This window comes from Cyprinodon tularosa, unplaced genomic scaffold (genome assembly GCF_016077235.1).
Source record: "Cyprinodon tularosa strain WSP-4 unplaced genomic scaffold, ASM1607723v1 ctg290, whole genome shotgun sequence".
Lineage (NCBI taxonomy): Eukaryota > Metazoa > Chordata > Actinopteri > Cyprinodontiformes > Cyprinodontidae > Cyprinodon > Cyprinodon tularosa.
In genome coordinates this window covers 1,323,520-1,341,585 of record NW_024038997.1, presented here as the reverse complement: position 1 = coordinate 1,341,585, position 18,066 = coordinate 1,323,520, and the positions used below count along the sequence as shown (strand labels likewise).

Below are 18,066 nucleotides of genomic sequence, written 5' to 3'. Positions count from 1 at the left end.
CCTGGAAGATCAACACACATACTGGAGTCTACATGTCTCCTCTTCTCTGGAAACGTGAGTGGCAACAAATCCTCTCCTTCAAGATTAACAACTCCATTTCCCCACTGAGCCTGAATCTAACAGTCTGGCTTCCCCTTGTCTTTCAGTTTTCCGGAGGAACTCTGCACCGAACTCTACCCGTTCAAACTTTACTCTGTGTCTCTCTGTTTGGCTTCACTGCATGTGGGTCCGAGCTTTAGATAAAATTATGACATGTTTAAGTTTTCAGTAGTTTTATTTTGCTTTTGTCTTATTCTAGTTATCTTTGATTGTATTTGAGTTCTTAGGTATTTCTTGTTTGCCCTTGGTTGCCATCTTGTGTCAGTCTTTTCCCTGGTTCCCTTCTAGACTACTCTGTCCACACCTGCTCTCAATCTGCTAATTGGCCTGGTCTTTGTTTCTGTCTCCCATATATAAACCTCCTGTTTAGTCATTGTTTGCTGTGAGTTTTCTGCTTTTCAGTATTTCTGGGGATTCTGAGGATTTGTTTTGTGGATTTTGCTTCTGTTGAACTATTTGATATTAAATCTGCAAATAATCAGCTTCGGTCACTGCATTTGGATCTTCCTCTCAAACACCCACCCAACTTGACATCATTTAAGAGGAAAAATCTAATTATTCTGCAGACATTTACGAAGGAGATTCAGATTCTTGGGGAAATTTACTTCTTGTCCTAGGGATTAAACTAGCAGCAAACTTCCATGACTCAGAAACAATATACTGAAAAAGTGTTTAAGAGAGAAATTCTTAGTCAAATTTGTTTACTTTAACCTTCATCAAGAAAAAACTTTTAACTTGCTTTCAAGTGGCCTTTTTTTTCCTCTTCGCTTCATACGTTTTTTTTTTTATTGTATAAAATGTCTCAAGGTTTCTTTCTTTATATTTGACATTTATCAGTTTTTAAGGAAAGCAAGTGTCATGTTGATGTTTTGCAGATTTAAAGGTATACTGGAGGATTTTTGCAAATTTTTGAAAATACCCGCCCTCTCCTCTTTTTAAAAAAAATGCACCTGCATAACCCTGTACCCGCTGCCAAGAAGAGATGCCTGTTAAACCCGTGTGAGAGCGTGCACAAGCCCATTTTTCCTCATGCATGTAAAGATATCACCAGAATGATTGAAAATTTGGACCATTTATTTTGATGATCCACCCATCCTCCATTATATCTTTAGTGACTTTTTTAACTGTTGATTTTACATACATGTATAGGGAGATTGGGGGAAAAAAACAAGCAAAAGAGCAGCCAACCATCACAGGAATAGGAGTAAGATAATAGAATAAAGGTTATCTACTTGAAAGAACAAAGAGAAAATGCCCAACAATTTAGATCTTCACACATTGTAACTTGACAAGATATTATGATTTTAGAGACACTGAAAGTCATTGCAGACATGGAGCACAATTGATAACACACACCATTGATAATATTAGTGTTTACCTCCACAGAGTTTTGTGCTTCACTCATCTTGGAAACTGTGGTCTGAAACTCTCCAATGAAGTCATGGCCTCCATCATTATCGTAATCATAACACAGCACCTGTCGGTGAGCAAATCGATCAGCCTGTTTCCTCACAGAAAATCCTTTATTCATTCCTCTGGGTTGTTCTTTTCCACATAAGAACAAACATTATCACCAGGCTCCAGGGACTCTTGCAGTATGGTTTAATGTTAATAATATTTTTTCTACTTAAAATGTTCATTAGGTAGCGAAATTGACAAAATAAACAAAGAGGTCAGAAGAACCCACCTTAATGCTTCTGTCCACATCTCCATTGCAAAGAGAAACGAGAGGCACAGTGAAAGGCTTCCACGCCGGGTCCAATGTGTTCTTTATGACCTAAAGTCACAGAATTAGCATCATTTGATTTAATTGCAACAATTATGAACTGTAGCTGAATAGAAGAACACATAAACATGAGCTAGTGGACATCTTTTGCTAATTGGCTTTTACCTACAAACGGCAAAGAAAGGTTACAGATTATTTTAGGATGTTTTGCATGATGAGTTATCTGAGTTCGGATCGTCAGCAAACAGGATCCTCCCTACAACACATCCTGAGCTTGCAGTTACTGCTCCTACTTTGTTAGTCTTTTTCTGTTCTCTGCACACATTGTAAATATTTTTCCTTTAACCTTTCCATTAGCAGCTGTGGGGATGGAACTTAGTTTCAGCTTAAGTATTAATTATATAATACTAGAGTTAGATAAGCTAATGAATCTCATTTTTACTATTAAAGAAATCTAATTGCATATTTAGCTTTTCAATGAATAACAGCGTCCTACTCAGCATCCAGTTCCATGGATGGCAACACCACAGACGTCAGATTAAAATCTAATTGGAAGATGATTCACTTAGGAACTTCAAAGAATCTACTAAGGAGCATTAAACTGAACAGGGAAAAAAAATAATAAATTCAGGTAAATGTTGTTGTTCAGTTTCGCCCACTTTAAATGAGCTGTGGTATTAGAGTGTGACTGCGAGAGACGGGTGTTTTAAGCTATATCATCACCAGACTGGAAAAGTTTTCCTTATTTATTATTTTTTCCCTGTACCTTATGTTTGTTACCTGAGGTCCATTGGATGTCCCTTTGTAAGTAAACATTAACTTGTAGCTTTAATGGGATTTATCTGTTTTATGGTAGTCAAGATGAAAGTGTCATGATGGTTCATTTAGGAGTCAATACTTGCTGCAAGTTTGTTTCTGAATGGTGTTTGTTCTTAGAGAACAAAGCTACTTTGCAAGACACATAAGCAGAGTTTTAAGACTAAGAGCACTTACTGAGAGCAAAGAAAAGACAGACTTTCATAAATTTGAGCACATTTTGCAAATTTAAATGTGACCATTTTGAAACTGTGTTGTTTTAATTTCACTAAGATATTTAAGTCATTATACTAGGCATAAGTTGTGCTCCGTGTCTTCTTCTGACACATAGTTACTGACAGCAACTAGTATGTGATTCACGGTAGACTGAGTTTAATTCAAATTAAGGACTAACCTCTGTCCTGTGTACCAGCATCCATTTCCCATCTTCTCCCTGTTTATGGAACTCCAGGTAGGGATCTGATTTACCAAAGAAGTCCTGCAAACACCACAATTAAAAAGCTATCAACCTTATTTTCCTTAATTTCTTTCTAAATGTAATAACAACCCTAACATTGAGCTCTGCCAGAATATCATATAAACAGAAGTGGTGCCTTTGCAAAACATTTCAGCTGCAGCAGTTACTATTCTAAATGCATCCTGGTGGTTTAACAGGAGGGTACACAGCAGGTACACGCCCTGATGAGCTGAAAGCAAATTGAGATTTTGCTCAGCAGTTGCTCTATTCAGTTTAAATTTTGCTCGATTCAGGCAGCTTTATTTTACTGATAGAGAGAAGCAAAGAGAGAAGCTGTGCATGCAATTAAACGTTGCAAGAAACAGATATAAAAAGACAATGAATGACTCCTGTTTAAATGCAGTATTTAAATAGCTCTTCTCAGCAGAGCAGATGTTAGAATCGGACTCAAATGCTAAAACTAAGGCATCATGCACTGTTTATGTATGTTAAAAAATGCACCGGAATTTCTGGAATTTAAAGACAAAAAAAAATTGGTGTAAAACATTTTCATGGAATGTTTTCTGTGTGGGTTTTGTGTTTTGAATTAGTATGCACTGCACTATTTACATGCATGCTTGTTTGTGTATGCATTCTGAGTTTCAGAGTAAATCCACGGGTTTTGTGTTTGTGTGCAAATGTGTGGCTCTTACTGCCCACCTTTTTATCCAGTTTACGCCCACTCAGGGTCAAAGTGATGATTCTGTTGTCAGACAGCTCCTGTGCTGTTATCTGAAGTAAATGCACAAAAAAACACTCAAACACAAACCATGGAGAACAATCAAAAACAAAAATTGCTTCCCCATTGCAGGAAGCAACAGTGAACAATTCTATATTACAACAACAAGAGCAAAACAATTTAAGAGTTTGTTATATTCTATGAAAAACTAACAGCATTTGCTTTATCATTAGTTTATAGAGGGATTATCAGGCAACGTCACTCTACGTCACTTCCGGCACCAATACGCGCATGTCGCCTGCAGAAAGAGCCGCTAACATGTCTTGTTGTGCTGTCGGTTGCACGAACCGTTTTGATAAAAACAATAAAACGCGCAAGTTTTACCGAATCCCATCAACTCGCACCCCTTTCAAGGCAAACAAGAGACGTCTTTGGTTGCAAGCCATCAGAAGAAGCGATTGGAACGAGCAGATGATTAAAAATGCATCAATCTGCAGCGATCACTTTATCTCAGGTAAGTCTTATCTATAAAAAAGCTAAACGGCATCGCTGGTTTTACAAACAATGGTTTTACATACAATTATTAAGTATTACATATATAAACGGGATTAATGAATCGTACAAAACACATTGGAGCATAACTAGCATACAAGCTAATGTACCTTGATTCAGTCTTATCAAGTTGCAACTCATCGGGTCAGCCATAAGTTTTATCATTAACATCATCACGTTTTCTGGTCTAAACTTCTCTGTGTGTGCTGTCTTTTCAATTGATTGACTAAGATAAGAATGTAAAATTTGTATTTATTTTTCAGAAGGTATGGTCCCAAAGACTGTCCATGATGACCTCCAGCTGAAGTACAGCCAACTTCATACAGAGTGTGATAACCTGCGTGAGGACATCAACAAACTGAAAACAGAGAATGAACAATTAAAAGAAATGCTCGGGACTGCACAGTTCTCTTTTGCATCACTGAAGTGTAAAGCAGCACAGGTGCTGTTTTTCACAGGTCTAACCAGTGCCCTCTTTAATTGGGTCCTGCAGACGGTTAAGGACAGTGTTGAGGTCATCCGTGGCTCTCTGACCCTAGAGGATCATCTTTTGGCTGTACTCATGAAACTCAGATTAGGACTCACCAACAAGGATATTGCATTCAGATTTAATGTTAACGAATGTGACATCTCTAAAATCTTAAGAAGTTGGCTGCCTATTATGTCTCAGATTTTGAAACCTTTGATTAAGTGGCCAAGTAAGCATGCTATATTAAAGAATATGCCAAAATGTTTCAAACCTAAATACCAGCGTTTTTATTAACAGACCAACAAATTTAACAGCCAGAGCCCAAACATATTCAAATTATAAGAGCCATAACACGGTTAAGTATTTGGTTGGCATGTCACCTGCAGGAGCAATTACATTTCTGTCTGCAGGTTGGGGTGGGCGTGTTTCTGATAAACAACTTACAGCCGAGTCTGGATTTTATGACCTTCTACAAGTAAATGATGAGATACTAGCAGATCGTGGTTTTACCATTAGAGATGAGCTTGCCTTGCGTGGTGCTACCCTGAGGATCCCTCACTTTACCAAAGGTAAAAAGCAGTTGTCTGCTCAAGAGGTGGAAACATCGAGGCGTTTGTCCAATGTTAGAATACACAATGAAAGAATAATAGGGAGATGGAAAACTTTCCGAAGTCTTACTACTGTTATTCCTAGGGATGGGAATCGAAAACCGGTTCCTGTTCAGAACCGGTTCCGTATTTTCCGATTCCATGGCATCGTTTGGCAGCTCGCTGAACGATTCTTTTTTCGATTCCCGCAGCACCAGAGCCTAGAGCGCCGGCTCTGGGGAGCATGACTTACGTCACGTTTTTTACGTACGTTACGTAAGTTACGCAAGTTACGCAATTTGGAAATAACTATTCGAGGAGGAAGACAGCGAGCTGCGGTCACTTTTTGAATCAAAGCCCCGTCTTTCCTTAGCCCAGAGGGTAGATCAGGAAATCCAGCTCTATAAAAGCTTGCCCTCCATCCCCTGCAGGGATAGCGCCACACTGTGGTGGTGGAACAAGCAAGATACGCTGCCCTTGCTATCTGGACTGGCTGAAAACTACCTCTGTGTGCAGGCTTCCTCCACCCCATCTGAGAGGGTGTTCTCCACGGCTGGAGACACCATAAGCCCTGAAAGATCCTGTATCCTTCCAGAAAAAGCAGATATGCTCATCTTTCTGCAAAAGAACTGTTAATTTTCCCTACTAATTTTTTATAATTAGTATTTTTTGTTATTTAAAATAGGTTATTATCCCATCATTTGTTATTAGACATTGTTGGTTATTAAGTTTGTTCTTGTATTCATTTTTCATTTAAACACAGATGTTACTCCAGTTTCACATTTCCTGTGGACATCTTGATCTTGTTGAGTTTGTAAGATTGTGCAATAGTTAAGTAAACAAAGTTGATTCTGATAATCAAACTGTTTGTTCTCCTTTTTCCCCCAAATTGGAATCGAAAAAAGAATCGATAAAGAATCGAATCGTTTAATAGAATCGAAAAGGGAATCGGAATCGTGAAAATCTTTTCAATTCCCAACCCTAGTTATTCCTTTATCACAGGTGGACCTGTTAGATGACATTGTAATTGTTTTTGCAGCATTGACAAACATTTGCAAATGCATAGTCCCTAGAAAATAAATTAAAAGCCCTTAATTGAATTGTGCCAAAATTAAGGCCTTAATGTTGTTAACATCTATGAATTGAGGTTTAAATGTCATTGAATATTATTTTTTTGAAAAAAATGATTGCCTAAGTTTTTTCACTGCATAAGCTCATTGAACATTCAAAAGCTGTGGTTTAAAACATTTTGCAGCAGTTTTGGTTCAAAATGTGTGTTGTATCCAGTTTGCTTTTGAATATTGAGATTTTTCCTCATTCCTTTGTTGTATGATATATTTGAAAATCTTAAATGAAATATGCAGATATTTTGCTTTGTGTTTTGCCATTGAAAAGAAAACAATTCAATCAGCTGATACCTGTGTAAACCCTGTGTAAATATTAATAAAGTATTCAAGAGTCAAGGAAACATTGAAATATATTTATTCTTGTGCATGTAACCAATAATAAAAATAACAATATTAAACAATCTTGTCATAAGATGCACACTGAGAACCTTAGTGCATACTTTGAATGGTAAGCACAGGTACAGTTACAACTCTATGTTTCAGAGTGCATTTTTTCTAGTTTTTCTGTTTTATGCACTGATCACAATACCATTCTTTAGCCTTTCTTTTTACTTTTGCACATTCGTAGTGGAAATGCCTATTGCACTTTGAACAGGTGGGAATGAATGTCCGGCCACTGAATTTTGGGCCATTTTTTCTCGTCATTTATCCACTCACCGGCATGTAACGCGTATGGGTCATTAAGACGTATTCCATTAACTAGTGTTAATTTAGCAGCATAACTTATTTTATCACTAGGTGATAAACTGTTGTAGTACGCTGACAACATTGCTAGCTGGCAGATCGCAACTGCTAAATAACCGCGTATAATCACAACATTCGACCAGACGCTTTAAAGGACCCAGCACTTTTTGCAGTTAAGATGCGCGCGCATCCGCCGTGTTGATAAACAAATAATCCCTCTATAGTTTTTACTGAAAAAGTAAAAAATCGAAACTGAGTGTCAAGTGTTTTATCCTTTGGAGGTAATAAACGCTATAAAGACCAAAAGGAAATGGAAAAAATATGTATTAATCTTACCGTGATAGAACCTTTGCCAGCTGGCTTGCCATTGGCCAATATCAATGGTTTGTGAAGTTTCTTATTTGACACGATCTACAAGATAATGTAAAAAGAAAGAATCATCTAAATTCTTAAACAATAAGAGGAATTTAGATCTTAAAGTCAGAGTGTTTACAGCAGCCTATCTTACTCTAGCTTGGTCAATTTTCCTGCACTGTCTACTACTCAAACACTAATTTAGTTAATTAAATTACACCTTTCCACCAGCTGTTACATTGTAGATCTAAGAAAAAGAAAGTCCTGCCGTACCACGCCCAGAGTACAGATGAATTCTCCCAGGAAGTCGTGTTCATAAAGCTGCGTTGCACACTTGTCTTCATCAAACATGGCAAAGCGAAGCTTCTGAATCTCTTCGAAATGATAATCCACCTGGAACTTGACCCCAAACACTGGGTTTAGGTTGTTCACTGCTGTCTCAGTCCGTCCCAGCTAAAAGACCAGGAACAAAGCAGGAAACAGCAAGTTTTTAATGTTATACACTTTTTATTTGATTATTAAATGCTTAATGTTACTTAATGTTTAACATACTTTATCTTATATAGGTTGTTGACTTTCACAGCTTTTATAATGTCTACAATTAAGCTGGAATTCTTCTGTATAGTGGGTGGAAAATTATCCTTATTTTAAATATCAAAATAAAAACGGCATCTCAAAATAGCTCTATTTGTAGTCTTCCCACATGAAATAGAAATAAGACATGCAACAGATTCATGCATGCAAATAGTAGTAACTACTTTTTCAAACAAGCCCCACAACAATGCATCCTGAAAAGGGAACATCCAAAGCTAGGGAAACAACACAACTCTGGAGACAGACGTGGATGTTTTCGTTTTGGGAGAGGAAAATCCAAAAATGTAAAAAAAAAATTGAGATTTCTTATTACAAACTTAGCCCTATTCTGTATAATAAAACGTTGACTTGCTGAAATGTTCTTCCACCAACTTCCCCAATCTGTTAGACCCAAGTTAATTAATTTAATTAAAAGAGTAAAAAATCGTTTTATTCGGCCCCCATAAATTAGGTTAGAATTATGCTCAGGATGAAGGCTACCAGCCCTTTTGCCAACCCGGATTCTAATTGATTGTGACATCTTAAAACCCGAGTTCCAAAAGTAAAAAGTTTCCTTTCAGACTGCTAATGAGTTTCAGTTACCCCATATTATTACCTGAAACTATCTGTGTGTCCCAGCAATTAAACCTCGAGGTGCCAAGATTAAAGGCCAATTTATGCTTCTGACCCATAGCCTCTGCACCCGTCAAATCTTTCTCTGTGCGCGTCCACGCCCCCGCACAGAGGTCCTTCAACCGTCATTGCGTGCCTAAAAAAATCCTGACTACACATCGGACTGTGAAGATAAAAAGCGGCTGTGATTGGTCCTTGGTATGCCTTTCCAGCTGTCTGTGTGGTCCTCCTCCTCGATTAGGTGCTGGGGCGCGCCATTTTTAAAAACCGAGGACAACTGCGACAAAAGTTTTAATCGAGGAGGTTCGGAGGTACAACCACTTGTACGATGCCTCAGACAAATTATATAAAGATGCCAAGGCCTTTGTCGAAACGAAGTTCTTGTGGCCATTCGAGTTCTCGAATAGGCTCCCCCCTTGTGCTTTGGTGGGAAACTGCTGTGCATCCTTAGAAATTCCAGACCGATGGTGCAGAAGCATACCAGCAAAACTGGTTTGTGACCAGACCCAAGCGACATTTGATGTGTGCTGTTGCAGAAGTATGATCTGCCCTTAACACCTCTGTGTTTCACTGCTTGGACAGTGCTTTTCAGGCCCAGTGGTGCCCTGGCTCACCCACTCTGCTCCAACTGTCAAATAGAGCAAAATTTACAAAAATAGTCAGCTATTTAAAAAAAAAAAAGCTAATTCATTATTTTTGTTGATTAATTAATTTGATTTGATTTTATGCTTTGTTCTAATTTTAAATTAACGAGTTGGATCAATTGTTCTGGATGTTAAACAAAATTGTTCTATTCATTTATTTATTCATTAGCGACTGTTTCGTAAAAATAAAATAAAGGAGCAAGAGAAGCATAGTTTGCTTTATGATGTCGCTTTCTAATTATACCATACAGAGCCCCACAGAACCAGCCCAGACAGGACACAGACGTCCCAGAGCATGTGGGCGTCTCTAAAAGGACAATCTAAGTCACGGTCTTTACTCTGACTCCACTAAACAAGGTGCATGGATGACTAACTCGCTGGTTGTGCTACTCTCTCCAGTCTGACTCACAGGGAACTGTTTATCTGTCATTAGATGAGGTCAGTGCATATTTAGCCTGTCATCACATCTGAACTACAGCCTATAGAGGAAGCAGTTTAAACTGATTTAACGGAGATAACAACCGTGAAGAATCACCGTCCTGAGAATGAATTACATCTGTCCATGTGTTGGGTCACTGGTTCTCTGGCTCAGAGCGAAATGCTTCACAGGCACGTCTTATTTCATTAAAGCCTTGCAATGATGAGTGCTTGGAAATTCCTTTTTATTTAACCGATCCTTAGCAGACCTGTGGTTTTCTTTTAGGCTTTCAGGCTTTCAGCTTACACAACAAATTCAAATATGTTTTTATTTGTCAAGCAGGCATGTAAAATATGTTTTGTTGTCTGTAGGATTTTGGAGAAAAAATAAAATAAAATACTAGCCAAATATTCATATGGCACATACTGTAGGGCAGCTGTGGCTACAAAGTAGCTTGCCACCATCAGTGTGCGAGTGAATGACTGAATGTAGTGTAAAGCGCTTTGATCAAGTCTCTTGACTTGAAAAAGCGTTATATAAGTAAAGGCCATTTACAGGCCATGTGGCACATTTCAGTAAGTCAATAAAAATACTGCGATGGCATATAGTTAACATGAATTCAACTTGGATAGACTCACAGAGAGAGAAGTTACAATTAGAAGAGTTTATTGACAAGAATAATAATATATCAGTTTTGGTGCTTAGACATTGGCTGAAGACTTGATTTTCTGAACTGATGGATGATCAGATCGATGGATTTAGGAGAGACAGAGGATCAATCTTCCCCACGCTGTCCAGACACTGATGGTGGAATAAGCCCAGGATGAAAGGGATGGAGCCTTTCCCAACATTCCCTCTTGGAGAGGAGAAGGGGTGGAGAAACGGGTGGTAAGCAGGAGGAACATCAGGAAAAACTCTTGAAGAAGGAGACCTTTAAGTCGATTGACTCTGGGAGTGGAGCGGTCCTGAGGATGATTGGCTAAAGGTTTGGAGGTAGGACTCCAGCAGGTGATCCAGGTGAGGCTGATCAGAATCTTCCAGATTGAATTTATGCTTAAGACTCATTAATAAAAGGGAATCAAATGTACTTAATTAAAATATGTTAATAAAACAAAAGATAAAATAATTCCATCCATCCATCCATTATCTGACACGCTTGTCCCGAGTGGGGTCGCGAGGGGTGCTGGTGCCTATCTCCAGCAGTCTATCGGCGAGAGGCGGGGTATACCTTGGACAGGTCGCCAGTCCATCGCAGGGCAACACAGAGACACACAGGACAAACAACCATTCACGCACACACTCACACCTAAGGACAATTTAGAGATAAAATAATTGGTTAAAAAAATTAAGTTCAACTGAAAACTCAACTAATATTGTTTACATAGCACCATCAAAGGCCACTATGAACAAACGTTTTTGATATCAACTAAGAGTTTTAGCATTACAGTACAACAACATTATAGTGTTCTGGGAGTATATTCCAAATTAGTGAGCATAAGCCAGAAGACCGCGGTCTTGGTGGTTGATCCACTGACATGTCGGTATGGTTTTGGTGCTAAGCCATTCAATCATTTGTAGACTAAAGGAGGTATTAAGTATATTCTCTGCGCCAGTGAAAGGACTGTAGAACTGGGGAGATGGTTCCCTGGGGAATGCCACAGGGGATTTTTGTGTTCTCTGAGGTAAAATTACCTATACTGACACAAAAGTGAGTAAAATAAAAAAAAGGAGCTTTTGGCAGTTTACAGGTCAGGATTATTGGGTTCTGCTGATGTCAAGGTGGAAAATAGCCATAAAGAAGGAACCCTCACTGCTAGTGGGGGAGATGTTGAGACTAGGCCTGCAACTAACCATTATTTAGCAAATCGATTAATCTGATTTTTGTTTTTTATTAATTGATAAATAATTGGATAGCAAAATGTTCCTTAAAGAAGACATTTTGCAAAATTAAACCAGGTGGAACATTTTTTTTTTCCCTTGAGGAGTTCTGGATAGTGCATATTGACAGACATAAAAGATTTTTCATTTTTTTCATAAAAGATTTTTCAAATGATTTGGTCATGGTGACCGTGGCATTTCTAGGAACTTTATCCCGGTGTTGCTAAAGCGCTCATTATGCTTCACCCACGGACATTCCACGTGGAAATGAGCCGCCTATCAGAGTGTCAGTGTCTGCAGCCTTTTTCTCTACCCAGGGGCCAATCTGCTCTGAGGGGTGCTGAAACCTGATAGATGCCAAAAAAACATCTTATGGTCAATCTATACTGCTCAAACTACACCAACAGGAAAATTAACAGACAAAACACCTACAACTTCCAAATAAATCACTGAAAACAGACCAAATTTTATATTAGGGTCCTTACTGATAAACTTATGCACCTATTTAGACATTTGTACCATTCAAATTAAGTTATGGTTCTAAACAATATATAAATGGGTTTGGCAATGTTTTTTTTTTATCTCTAGAGAACATTTGGGTGACTGCAAAGACAAACTCTCCCTTACAAAACCTAAAAACGAATTCATAAAAGAGCAAACATTCTGGATATTCAGGATTATTCTTCTAGTAGTATATAGTATAGTGTTGTGAATGATTTTTTTGCTGCATTTTTGTATTAGGTTTTTGGTTAAAATACCAGCGTTAAAATGTCAAAGTAGGAAATTCCACATGATGATATTGCTGCTGCCACCATCAGGCTTAGCGGAGAACTGCTTGTTCCAGGGGTACTGAAGTACATCCCAGGGGAAACAATAAATCACCTGGTAAGGGTGGGTGGCCACAGGGGTGGCCCTGGCCCCCCTCTTGACCTGCCCCTGATACTGAATGGTGCAATGTTTAAAGAAAACTATGCATCTCGTACACTGTGGTAGAAGGACTAATTTCCAGAGGACCTTTAATCTGACAACCAGCTGCAGATAAGCTTCGGATCCTGATTAAACCGCTCAGGTGGGACCTTAAGTTAAGCAACTTTGCTGATTTTTACCAAATATGCGAAATTCTTGACTGGGGAAACTGTAATGAGAAACATAAAATGAGAAGACGAAAGCTGATAATGTATCTCTGCAGTGAAAATTGGTATTTAACTTCTGCCTGCTTCCGAAGCTTCCAGCACTGATCCTTCCGTCTGACGAGGGAAGGGGAACAGAGGAGAAAGGCTGCGCTTCACGGCTTAAACTTGGAATTTACCAGGACATTATGGCAGCCCGGCAGGCTCAAGTGTCTTAGATTTCTGTCAGAGTGGATTTTAACCTGGCTCACAGGGATATGGAGATGAACAGGACCCTTGCAGCACTTTGTACTTTTGTCAGACTGACTTCTATCTTCCTGTGTTTACTATCCCATGCATGAGACAACAAAAGAACAGAAAACAGGTCACCGAAACACATTCAGACAGAAGAATTGTCCTCTGGATATGACAACAGTGAGAGCCTCTTTATTCAACTGCACAAATATCAGATGCTTAGGGAACAGATAGAGGAGGAATGGCTTTTTTTTTCTTTCTTTTTATTTATTTTGTTTTTTATCCAAAAAGCTTCAAATTGCAACAAAACACAAAATGTGGAAATGGGAAGAAAATAAAATGGTTCAAAATAAAAACAACCAAAACAAAGAGCAGAGTCTCTGTACGTACATAGGCTCAGTTTAATGAAACTTAATCAATGAGACCAGAACAAGGGCTTTTACTTGTTAAACATCAAAACAACCATTCCTGAAAAGCAATGCTATTGGAGACTTGAGCAATCAAATCCAAAATTGAAAGCTTTGATATTGAAAATGGGATAAAACCTCAGCTATTCAAAGCTAACATTTTCATGTTTGCTGCCCATGATAACTGGCCTAATTGCTCACTTCACTCACCTACCCTTACCCTACACGGTCACTTTTTATCATTCATCTTATCCACCTGCTCCTTCTGCTTTAAATATGGCTCAGCCCAGCTATCAATGCCAGATCTTTAAGTTTGAGTTTGAGTTTGAGAGCTCTGTGTTTTTCCTTAGATCAAGTTTTGTTCTCATAGGTCAGTGGTTAGAGAGGGTTGTTGGTGTTTGTCTTGTCATCTGCTGATCGTGTCCTGGGGGGAGCTAATTTAAAGTCCCATAGTCCTGGCTCTTATCAACTGAAGCGTGCCTTGTTCCTGTTTTGGCTCATTGGAGGGAGCCAGTTTAAAGTTCTGCAGTTCTCCTGGCACCATGTCTTGTTTCTACCTCTCAACTACTAAGCCTGCCAGTTTTCTTGAGAGCGTGTGTGTCTGAGCACTTTGCCAGGCTCAAGGAGCTCTGAACCTGCCTGAACACTCTGTGAATTCCTGGAACCCTAGATCTGTCTGTTCCTGTTCAGATTGGAACCCCTTGCGGATTGTGGACTCCTGGATCTCAGAACCATCCTGTTCTGAGCTGTTTGCCTGACCTGGATTTAGTAGACCTTTAGTAGATTTCCGAACAAATTTCAAATCTGCCCTATTATTTAAAAGAATAGGGAATAGTGGGGGAAAAAAAAAAATAACTTCAAAAAAAAAGACTGTGATTGAGCTGCTACAGTTGACTTGATGTTAGTGCTGTAATCTAAACTGAGCCGCAGGTTAAGAACTGACTGCAGAACGATTATCATCCTTTGATTGTATGTAAGGAGGTTTACAGCTCAATATACAGTAGATAATTGAAAATGTCATTTATTTAAGCAACTAATATGTTAAAAAAAATGCCTATACAACCATAGGCAACACTTTTGACCTAAAAGTTGTCTAGTAATTGGTCCTTCCTAATGAACCTTGCTGTTGACAGTGTGCTGCATCCACATGGAAAGTTAAAGGAATAGTGGAGGATATTCTTTTTCTGGGTGGATCAATTTTCAATAGTTCTGCTGATATATTTACGTACGGCCGTCTTAACTTATCCCATTTTAACTTACCGGTGGTGAGTCTGACATAGTGGAAAATTAGCAAAATCTTGATTAGGAAAGTAAGCTTGTATGAGCGATGCAGATAGCAACTTTTAAACAGAGCATTGAAACAAAGAAGGGGCTTGTGCATGCTCTTGCATGTGTTTAATAGGCGTTCCCTCGCAGGAGCGGGTATAGGGTTGTGCATGGGCCTTTTTTTTAAGTGGAGAGAGCGGGTCTTTCGTGAAAACAAATTCGTGAAAATCCTCCACTATATTTTTAAGTGGAAGAAAAAGTGTGAAAGAAGAGGGTCCTTAGGAAATGGTAAATGGTAAAATAACAAAAAAACAAAAAACAAAACAACACAATGCTGAGTGTGCCTATCTACTGCAGTCACTGGGAGATATAAATGGATTATTTTAGGGAGGTGGTCAGAGCAACACAGAGGCATGCAGAATGAACAAGCCTGAACAAGCTCTTATACGGGGTAATTTAGAGACACCAGTAGCCATTACCGACCTTGTTTTGGACTGTGAGAAAAATATTACCAAAGCATGCATGAGGAGAAACTCCTCCATAGAGCCTCTATAGTCAAGAGAAAGACACTATAACAATTATGTAGAGGAGGTGATGATAGGAATCAAAACAATCTGCGACCATGAAGAAGATTTTCATATCATAGCTATATTTAAGCTGTCCTTAAGGGAACAACAGAAATCAATTACCTCTCAAAATGAAAAGTTACTTAGATCAATAATGAATGTGGAGCAAAAATGAAAAAAGAGGACCTGTGCGATATTTTCAATCGTTACACACAGCTACAGCTCATACTGTACGACAAAACTGCAGGGTTTAAAAGTTCACAGCTCATGATGCATGTTCTCACACTGTGCTGCCTGATGCTTTAATGCTACCTTACGACGACAACTGTTTGATTTTCTTCCGACCTTGCGATTCCTGATCGAGAGGTGGTCGGGAGAGGCTGATCACCGATCGTTACCCCCTAAATTCTACACGATCAGGCTATTAGTTGGCCCGATCAAAAAATTCTTGCATCACTGGAGATTAGTCCCAAAAAGGGCAAAAAAATCGCAGTGTATGCCTGGCTTTATGAGTCTGTAGGTTTGCATGAGTTAATGCACGTGAATAGACAGTGACTGAAAAAAATTATTAGACCGCTCTATTTGTCTTCACTTTTTCTCATTTATTTAAAGGTAAAACTGTAGTAGCTCACAAGTTTAATCTAAAAGTTCAAATCAAGCCAATTATCTGACAAAAATCAGGTAAGTTCTCACATTGATAGTTCTGGCATTTTATTTGTAATTTCCTGTCTGTTTTATTCACATGATTCACATGGGAGTTAATGGCCAACTGAGTTAACATTATTGGTAGAGTTATAATTTTCCATGTCTGTATAAACTGAAAAGATCTATGTTTCCTGACTTCATTTTACCTTGATAGATCAGTCAGAAGATTGTGATGTAGGTCCCTGAAATGTGACCTACATGCGCTGAGTGGGACATTTTGTGCTCTCTGGTGGACAAGCCTAATTTGATTTCACTCACTGGCAGTAATTCATAAAGACATATGTGGAATAACATCATTCAGACTCAGATTTATTTTCACTCCTTGATCTAAAAAAACAAGCTATAACACCAGTGGTAAAGGAAAAGAAGATTTACTTCAGTATGTATCATAATGTGAAAAGGTTTCAGCAACTCGGTTATTAGATGCAACAAATAAGGACTTCAGGCTCCATAAGGCTGCATTTCGCAGTCTGGTAAATGTGTGATTTTAAACCTTAGTGACAGAACATCCCACTGCATGTGAAGTCTCACTTGCAGTGTTACAAGCTTATATCTGTGCTCATAACACGTGTGGAGATTAGCATTAGGATTTGGAGTTTGGAGGAGGGGGGAAGATCACAGGATTTAGAAAATTGCTTGAGCAGACTCATAACTGGATGTTTCATCATTTGCATAATTTAGGTTAATATTTCCTCCAGACCCTCACAGGACCGGTTAACATCATGTTCTGTTGGTTCACTTACTGTCACCCTCATCTCCATTCGTGTTGTCACCTCTCCGTCTTTCAACCCTGCTGTCTTCTTCCCTGTTTCCCCCGTTATCACCCTTTTTTCCCCACTTCCCCTCTTGTCACACTTCTGCTTCTCATGCCTCTATCTCCTAACACAGGCGGTTATAGACGAAAACTATGACAGAAGGAGACGTAGAGGTGACGGGATTTGGGAAGATGATGTAATAAAGGAGGAGAGAGAAAACAAAGCGAACAGGAGGCAATCGGAGAAGGTGAGAAAGCTGTAAGTGTGAGGGAAACGACGAGCTGTGGATAAAATCCGAGAAAAGGCGCGGGCCTTGTTTCGCCTCCTCCATTGCGCCCTCACTACAGGAGCGCTTAGCTTTTTGTTTCCCTCAGCGTTGCCCTGGTAACCGTTGGCAATTTCACATTGGAGCCACATGCCCCGCTGACCGACAGCTCGCTGCAACCCGAGGCACTCGCCTACACACGCACAGGCACATGCATCTATAAAAACATGATTGCCCTGCTGACCAGCTGTTTGCTGCAGAGGTGTCTTGAAGCTGCAGCCCACACATGTCAAACTACACCAACCAAAACTGTGCAACGTAGTGTTCACATCCGATTTTTAAACATCATAATAAAGAAAAAAAACAACAGAAGACATTTATAGCTTCAACTGCTGGCAGGACTGAAAGTCTTCACCATGGGAAGATTGCAGAACTAAATTTTGAAGCCAGTTTCTACCAATTGACTGATACAGGATTTTTTAAAGCCTGATCCTGATACAGATTATTTTGATATTACTTTAACCGACACACAAAATGTACTACCAAAATTTTTGTGCTGATTCTTTAGGCTGATACAGCTTTTTTTTTCTCCCATTCACATTATGAAAATTAAAAAATGATAACGAATCATCAAGACAACACATTAACAATGGATAGCAAACAGAGAGAGAGCAATGCATGCTATTCATGTGATCTCAAAGCATGGCCCCGAATGGACTGAAGGCATTGACGAATGCATGCACCTATGGACAGATACAATTTAAAAACATAAGAAAAAAACTAATATAAGGACAATATAAGCCAGTCTATCTCTACCAGTTTTAGAATAAACAAAGTTAATAAACTGTTCTCTGCTTTAACAGCCAGAGAAAGTGCTGAACTAACTTCAAGCGCTACTTCCTGCCACAGCATGTGACATTTGATATTTGGTAGAGTTCGACCCATACAGGTACCGTACATTCAAAAACCGATGCCGATACAGATTATTTTGATTTCCCTGATA

The 18,066-nt window shown here is 38.9% G+C and overlaps 1 protein-coding gene across 1 annotated transcript in view; it reads right to left on the bottom strand.

The window, feature by feature from the left end:
* Positions 1-18,066, bottom strand: part of cpne2 (copine II) — a 72,335-nt gene that overhangs the window by 45,684 nt on the left and 8,585 nt on the right. Inside the window, exons 3-8 of the mRNA XM_038291001.1 lie at positions 7,863-8,042; positions 7,572-7,646; positions 3,798-3,869; positions 3,036-3,119; positions 1,787-1,876; positions 1,478-1,576 (exon numbers count right to left, since the gene is read on the bottom strand). Of these exons, the coding sequence (XP_038146929.1) occupies positions 1,478-1,576; positions 1,787-1,876; positions 3,036-3,119; positions 3,798-3,869; positions 7,572-7,646; positions 7,863-8,042 (600 nt within the window). The remainder of the gene's footprint in view (positions 1-1,477; positions 1,577-1,786; positions 1,877-3,035; positions 3,120-3,797; positions 3,870-7,571; positions 7,647-7,862; positions 8,043-18,066) is intronic.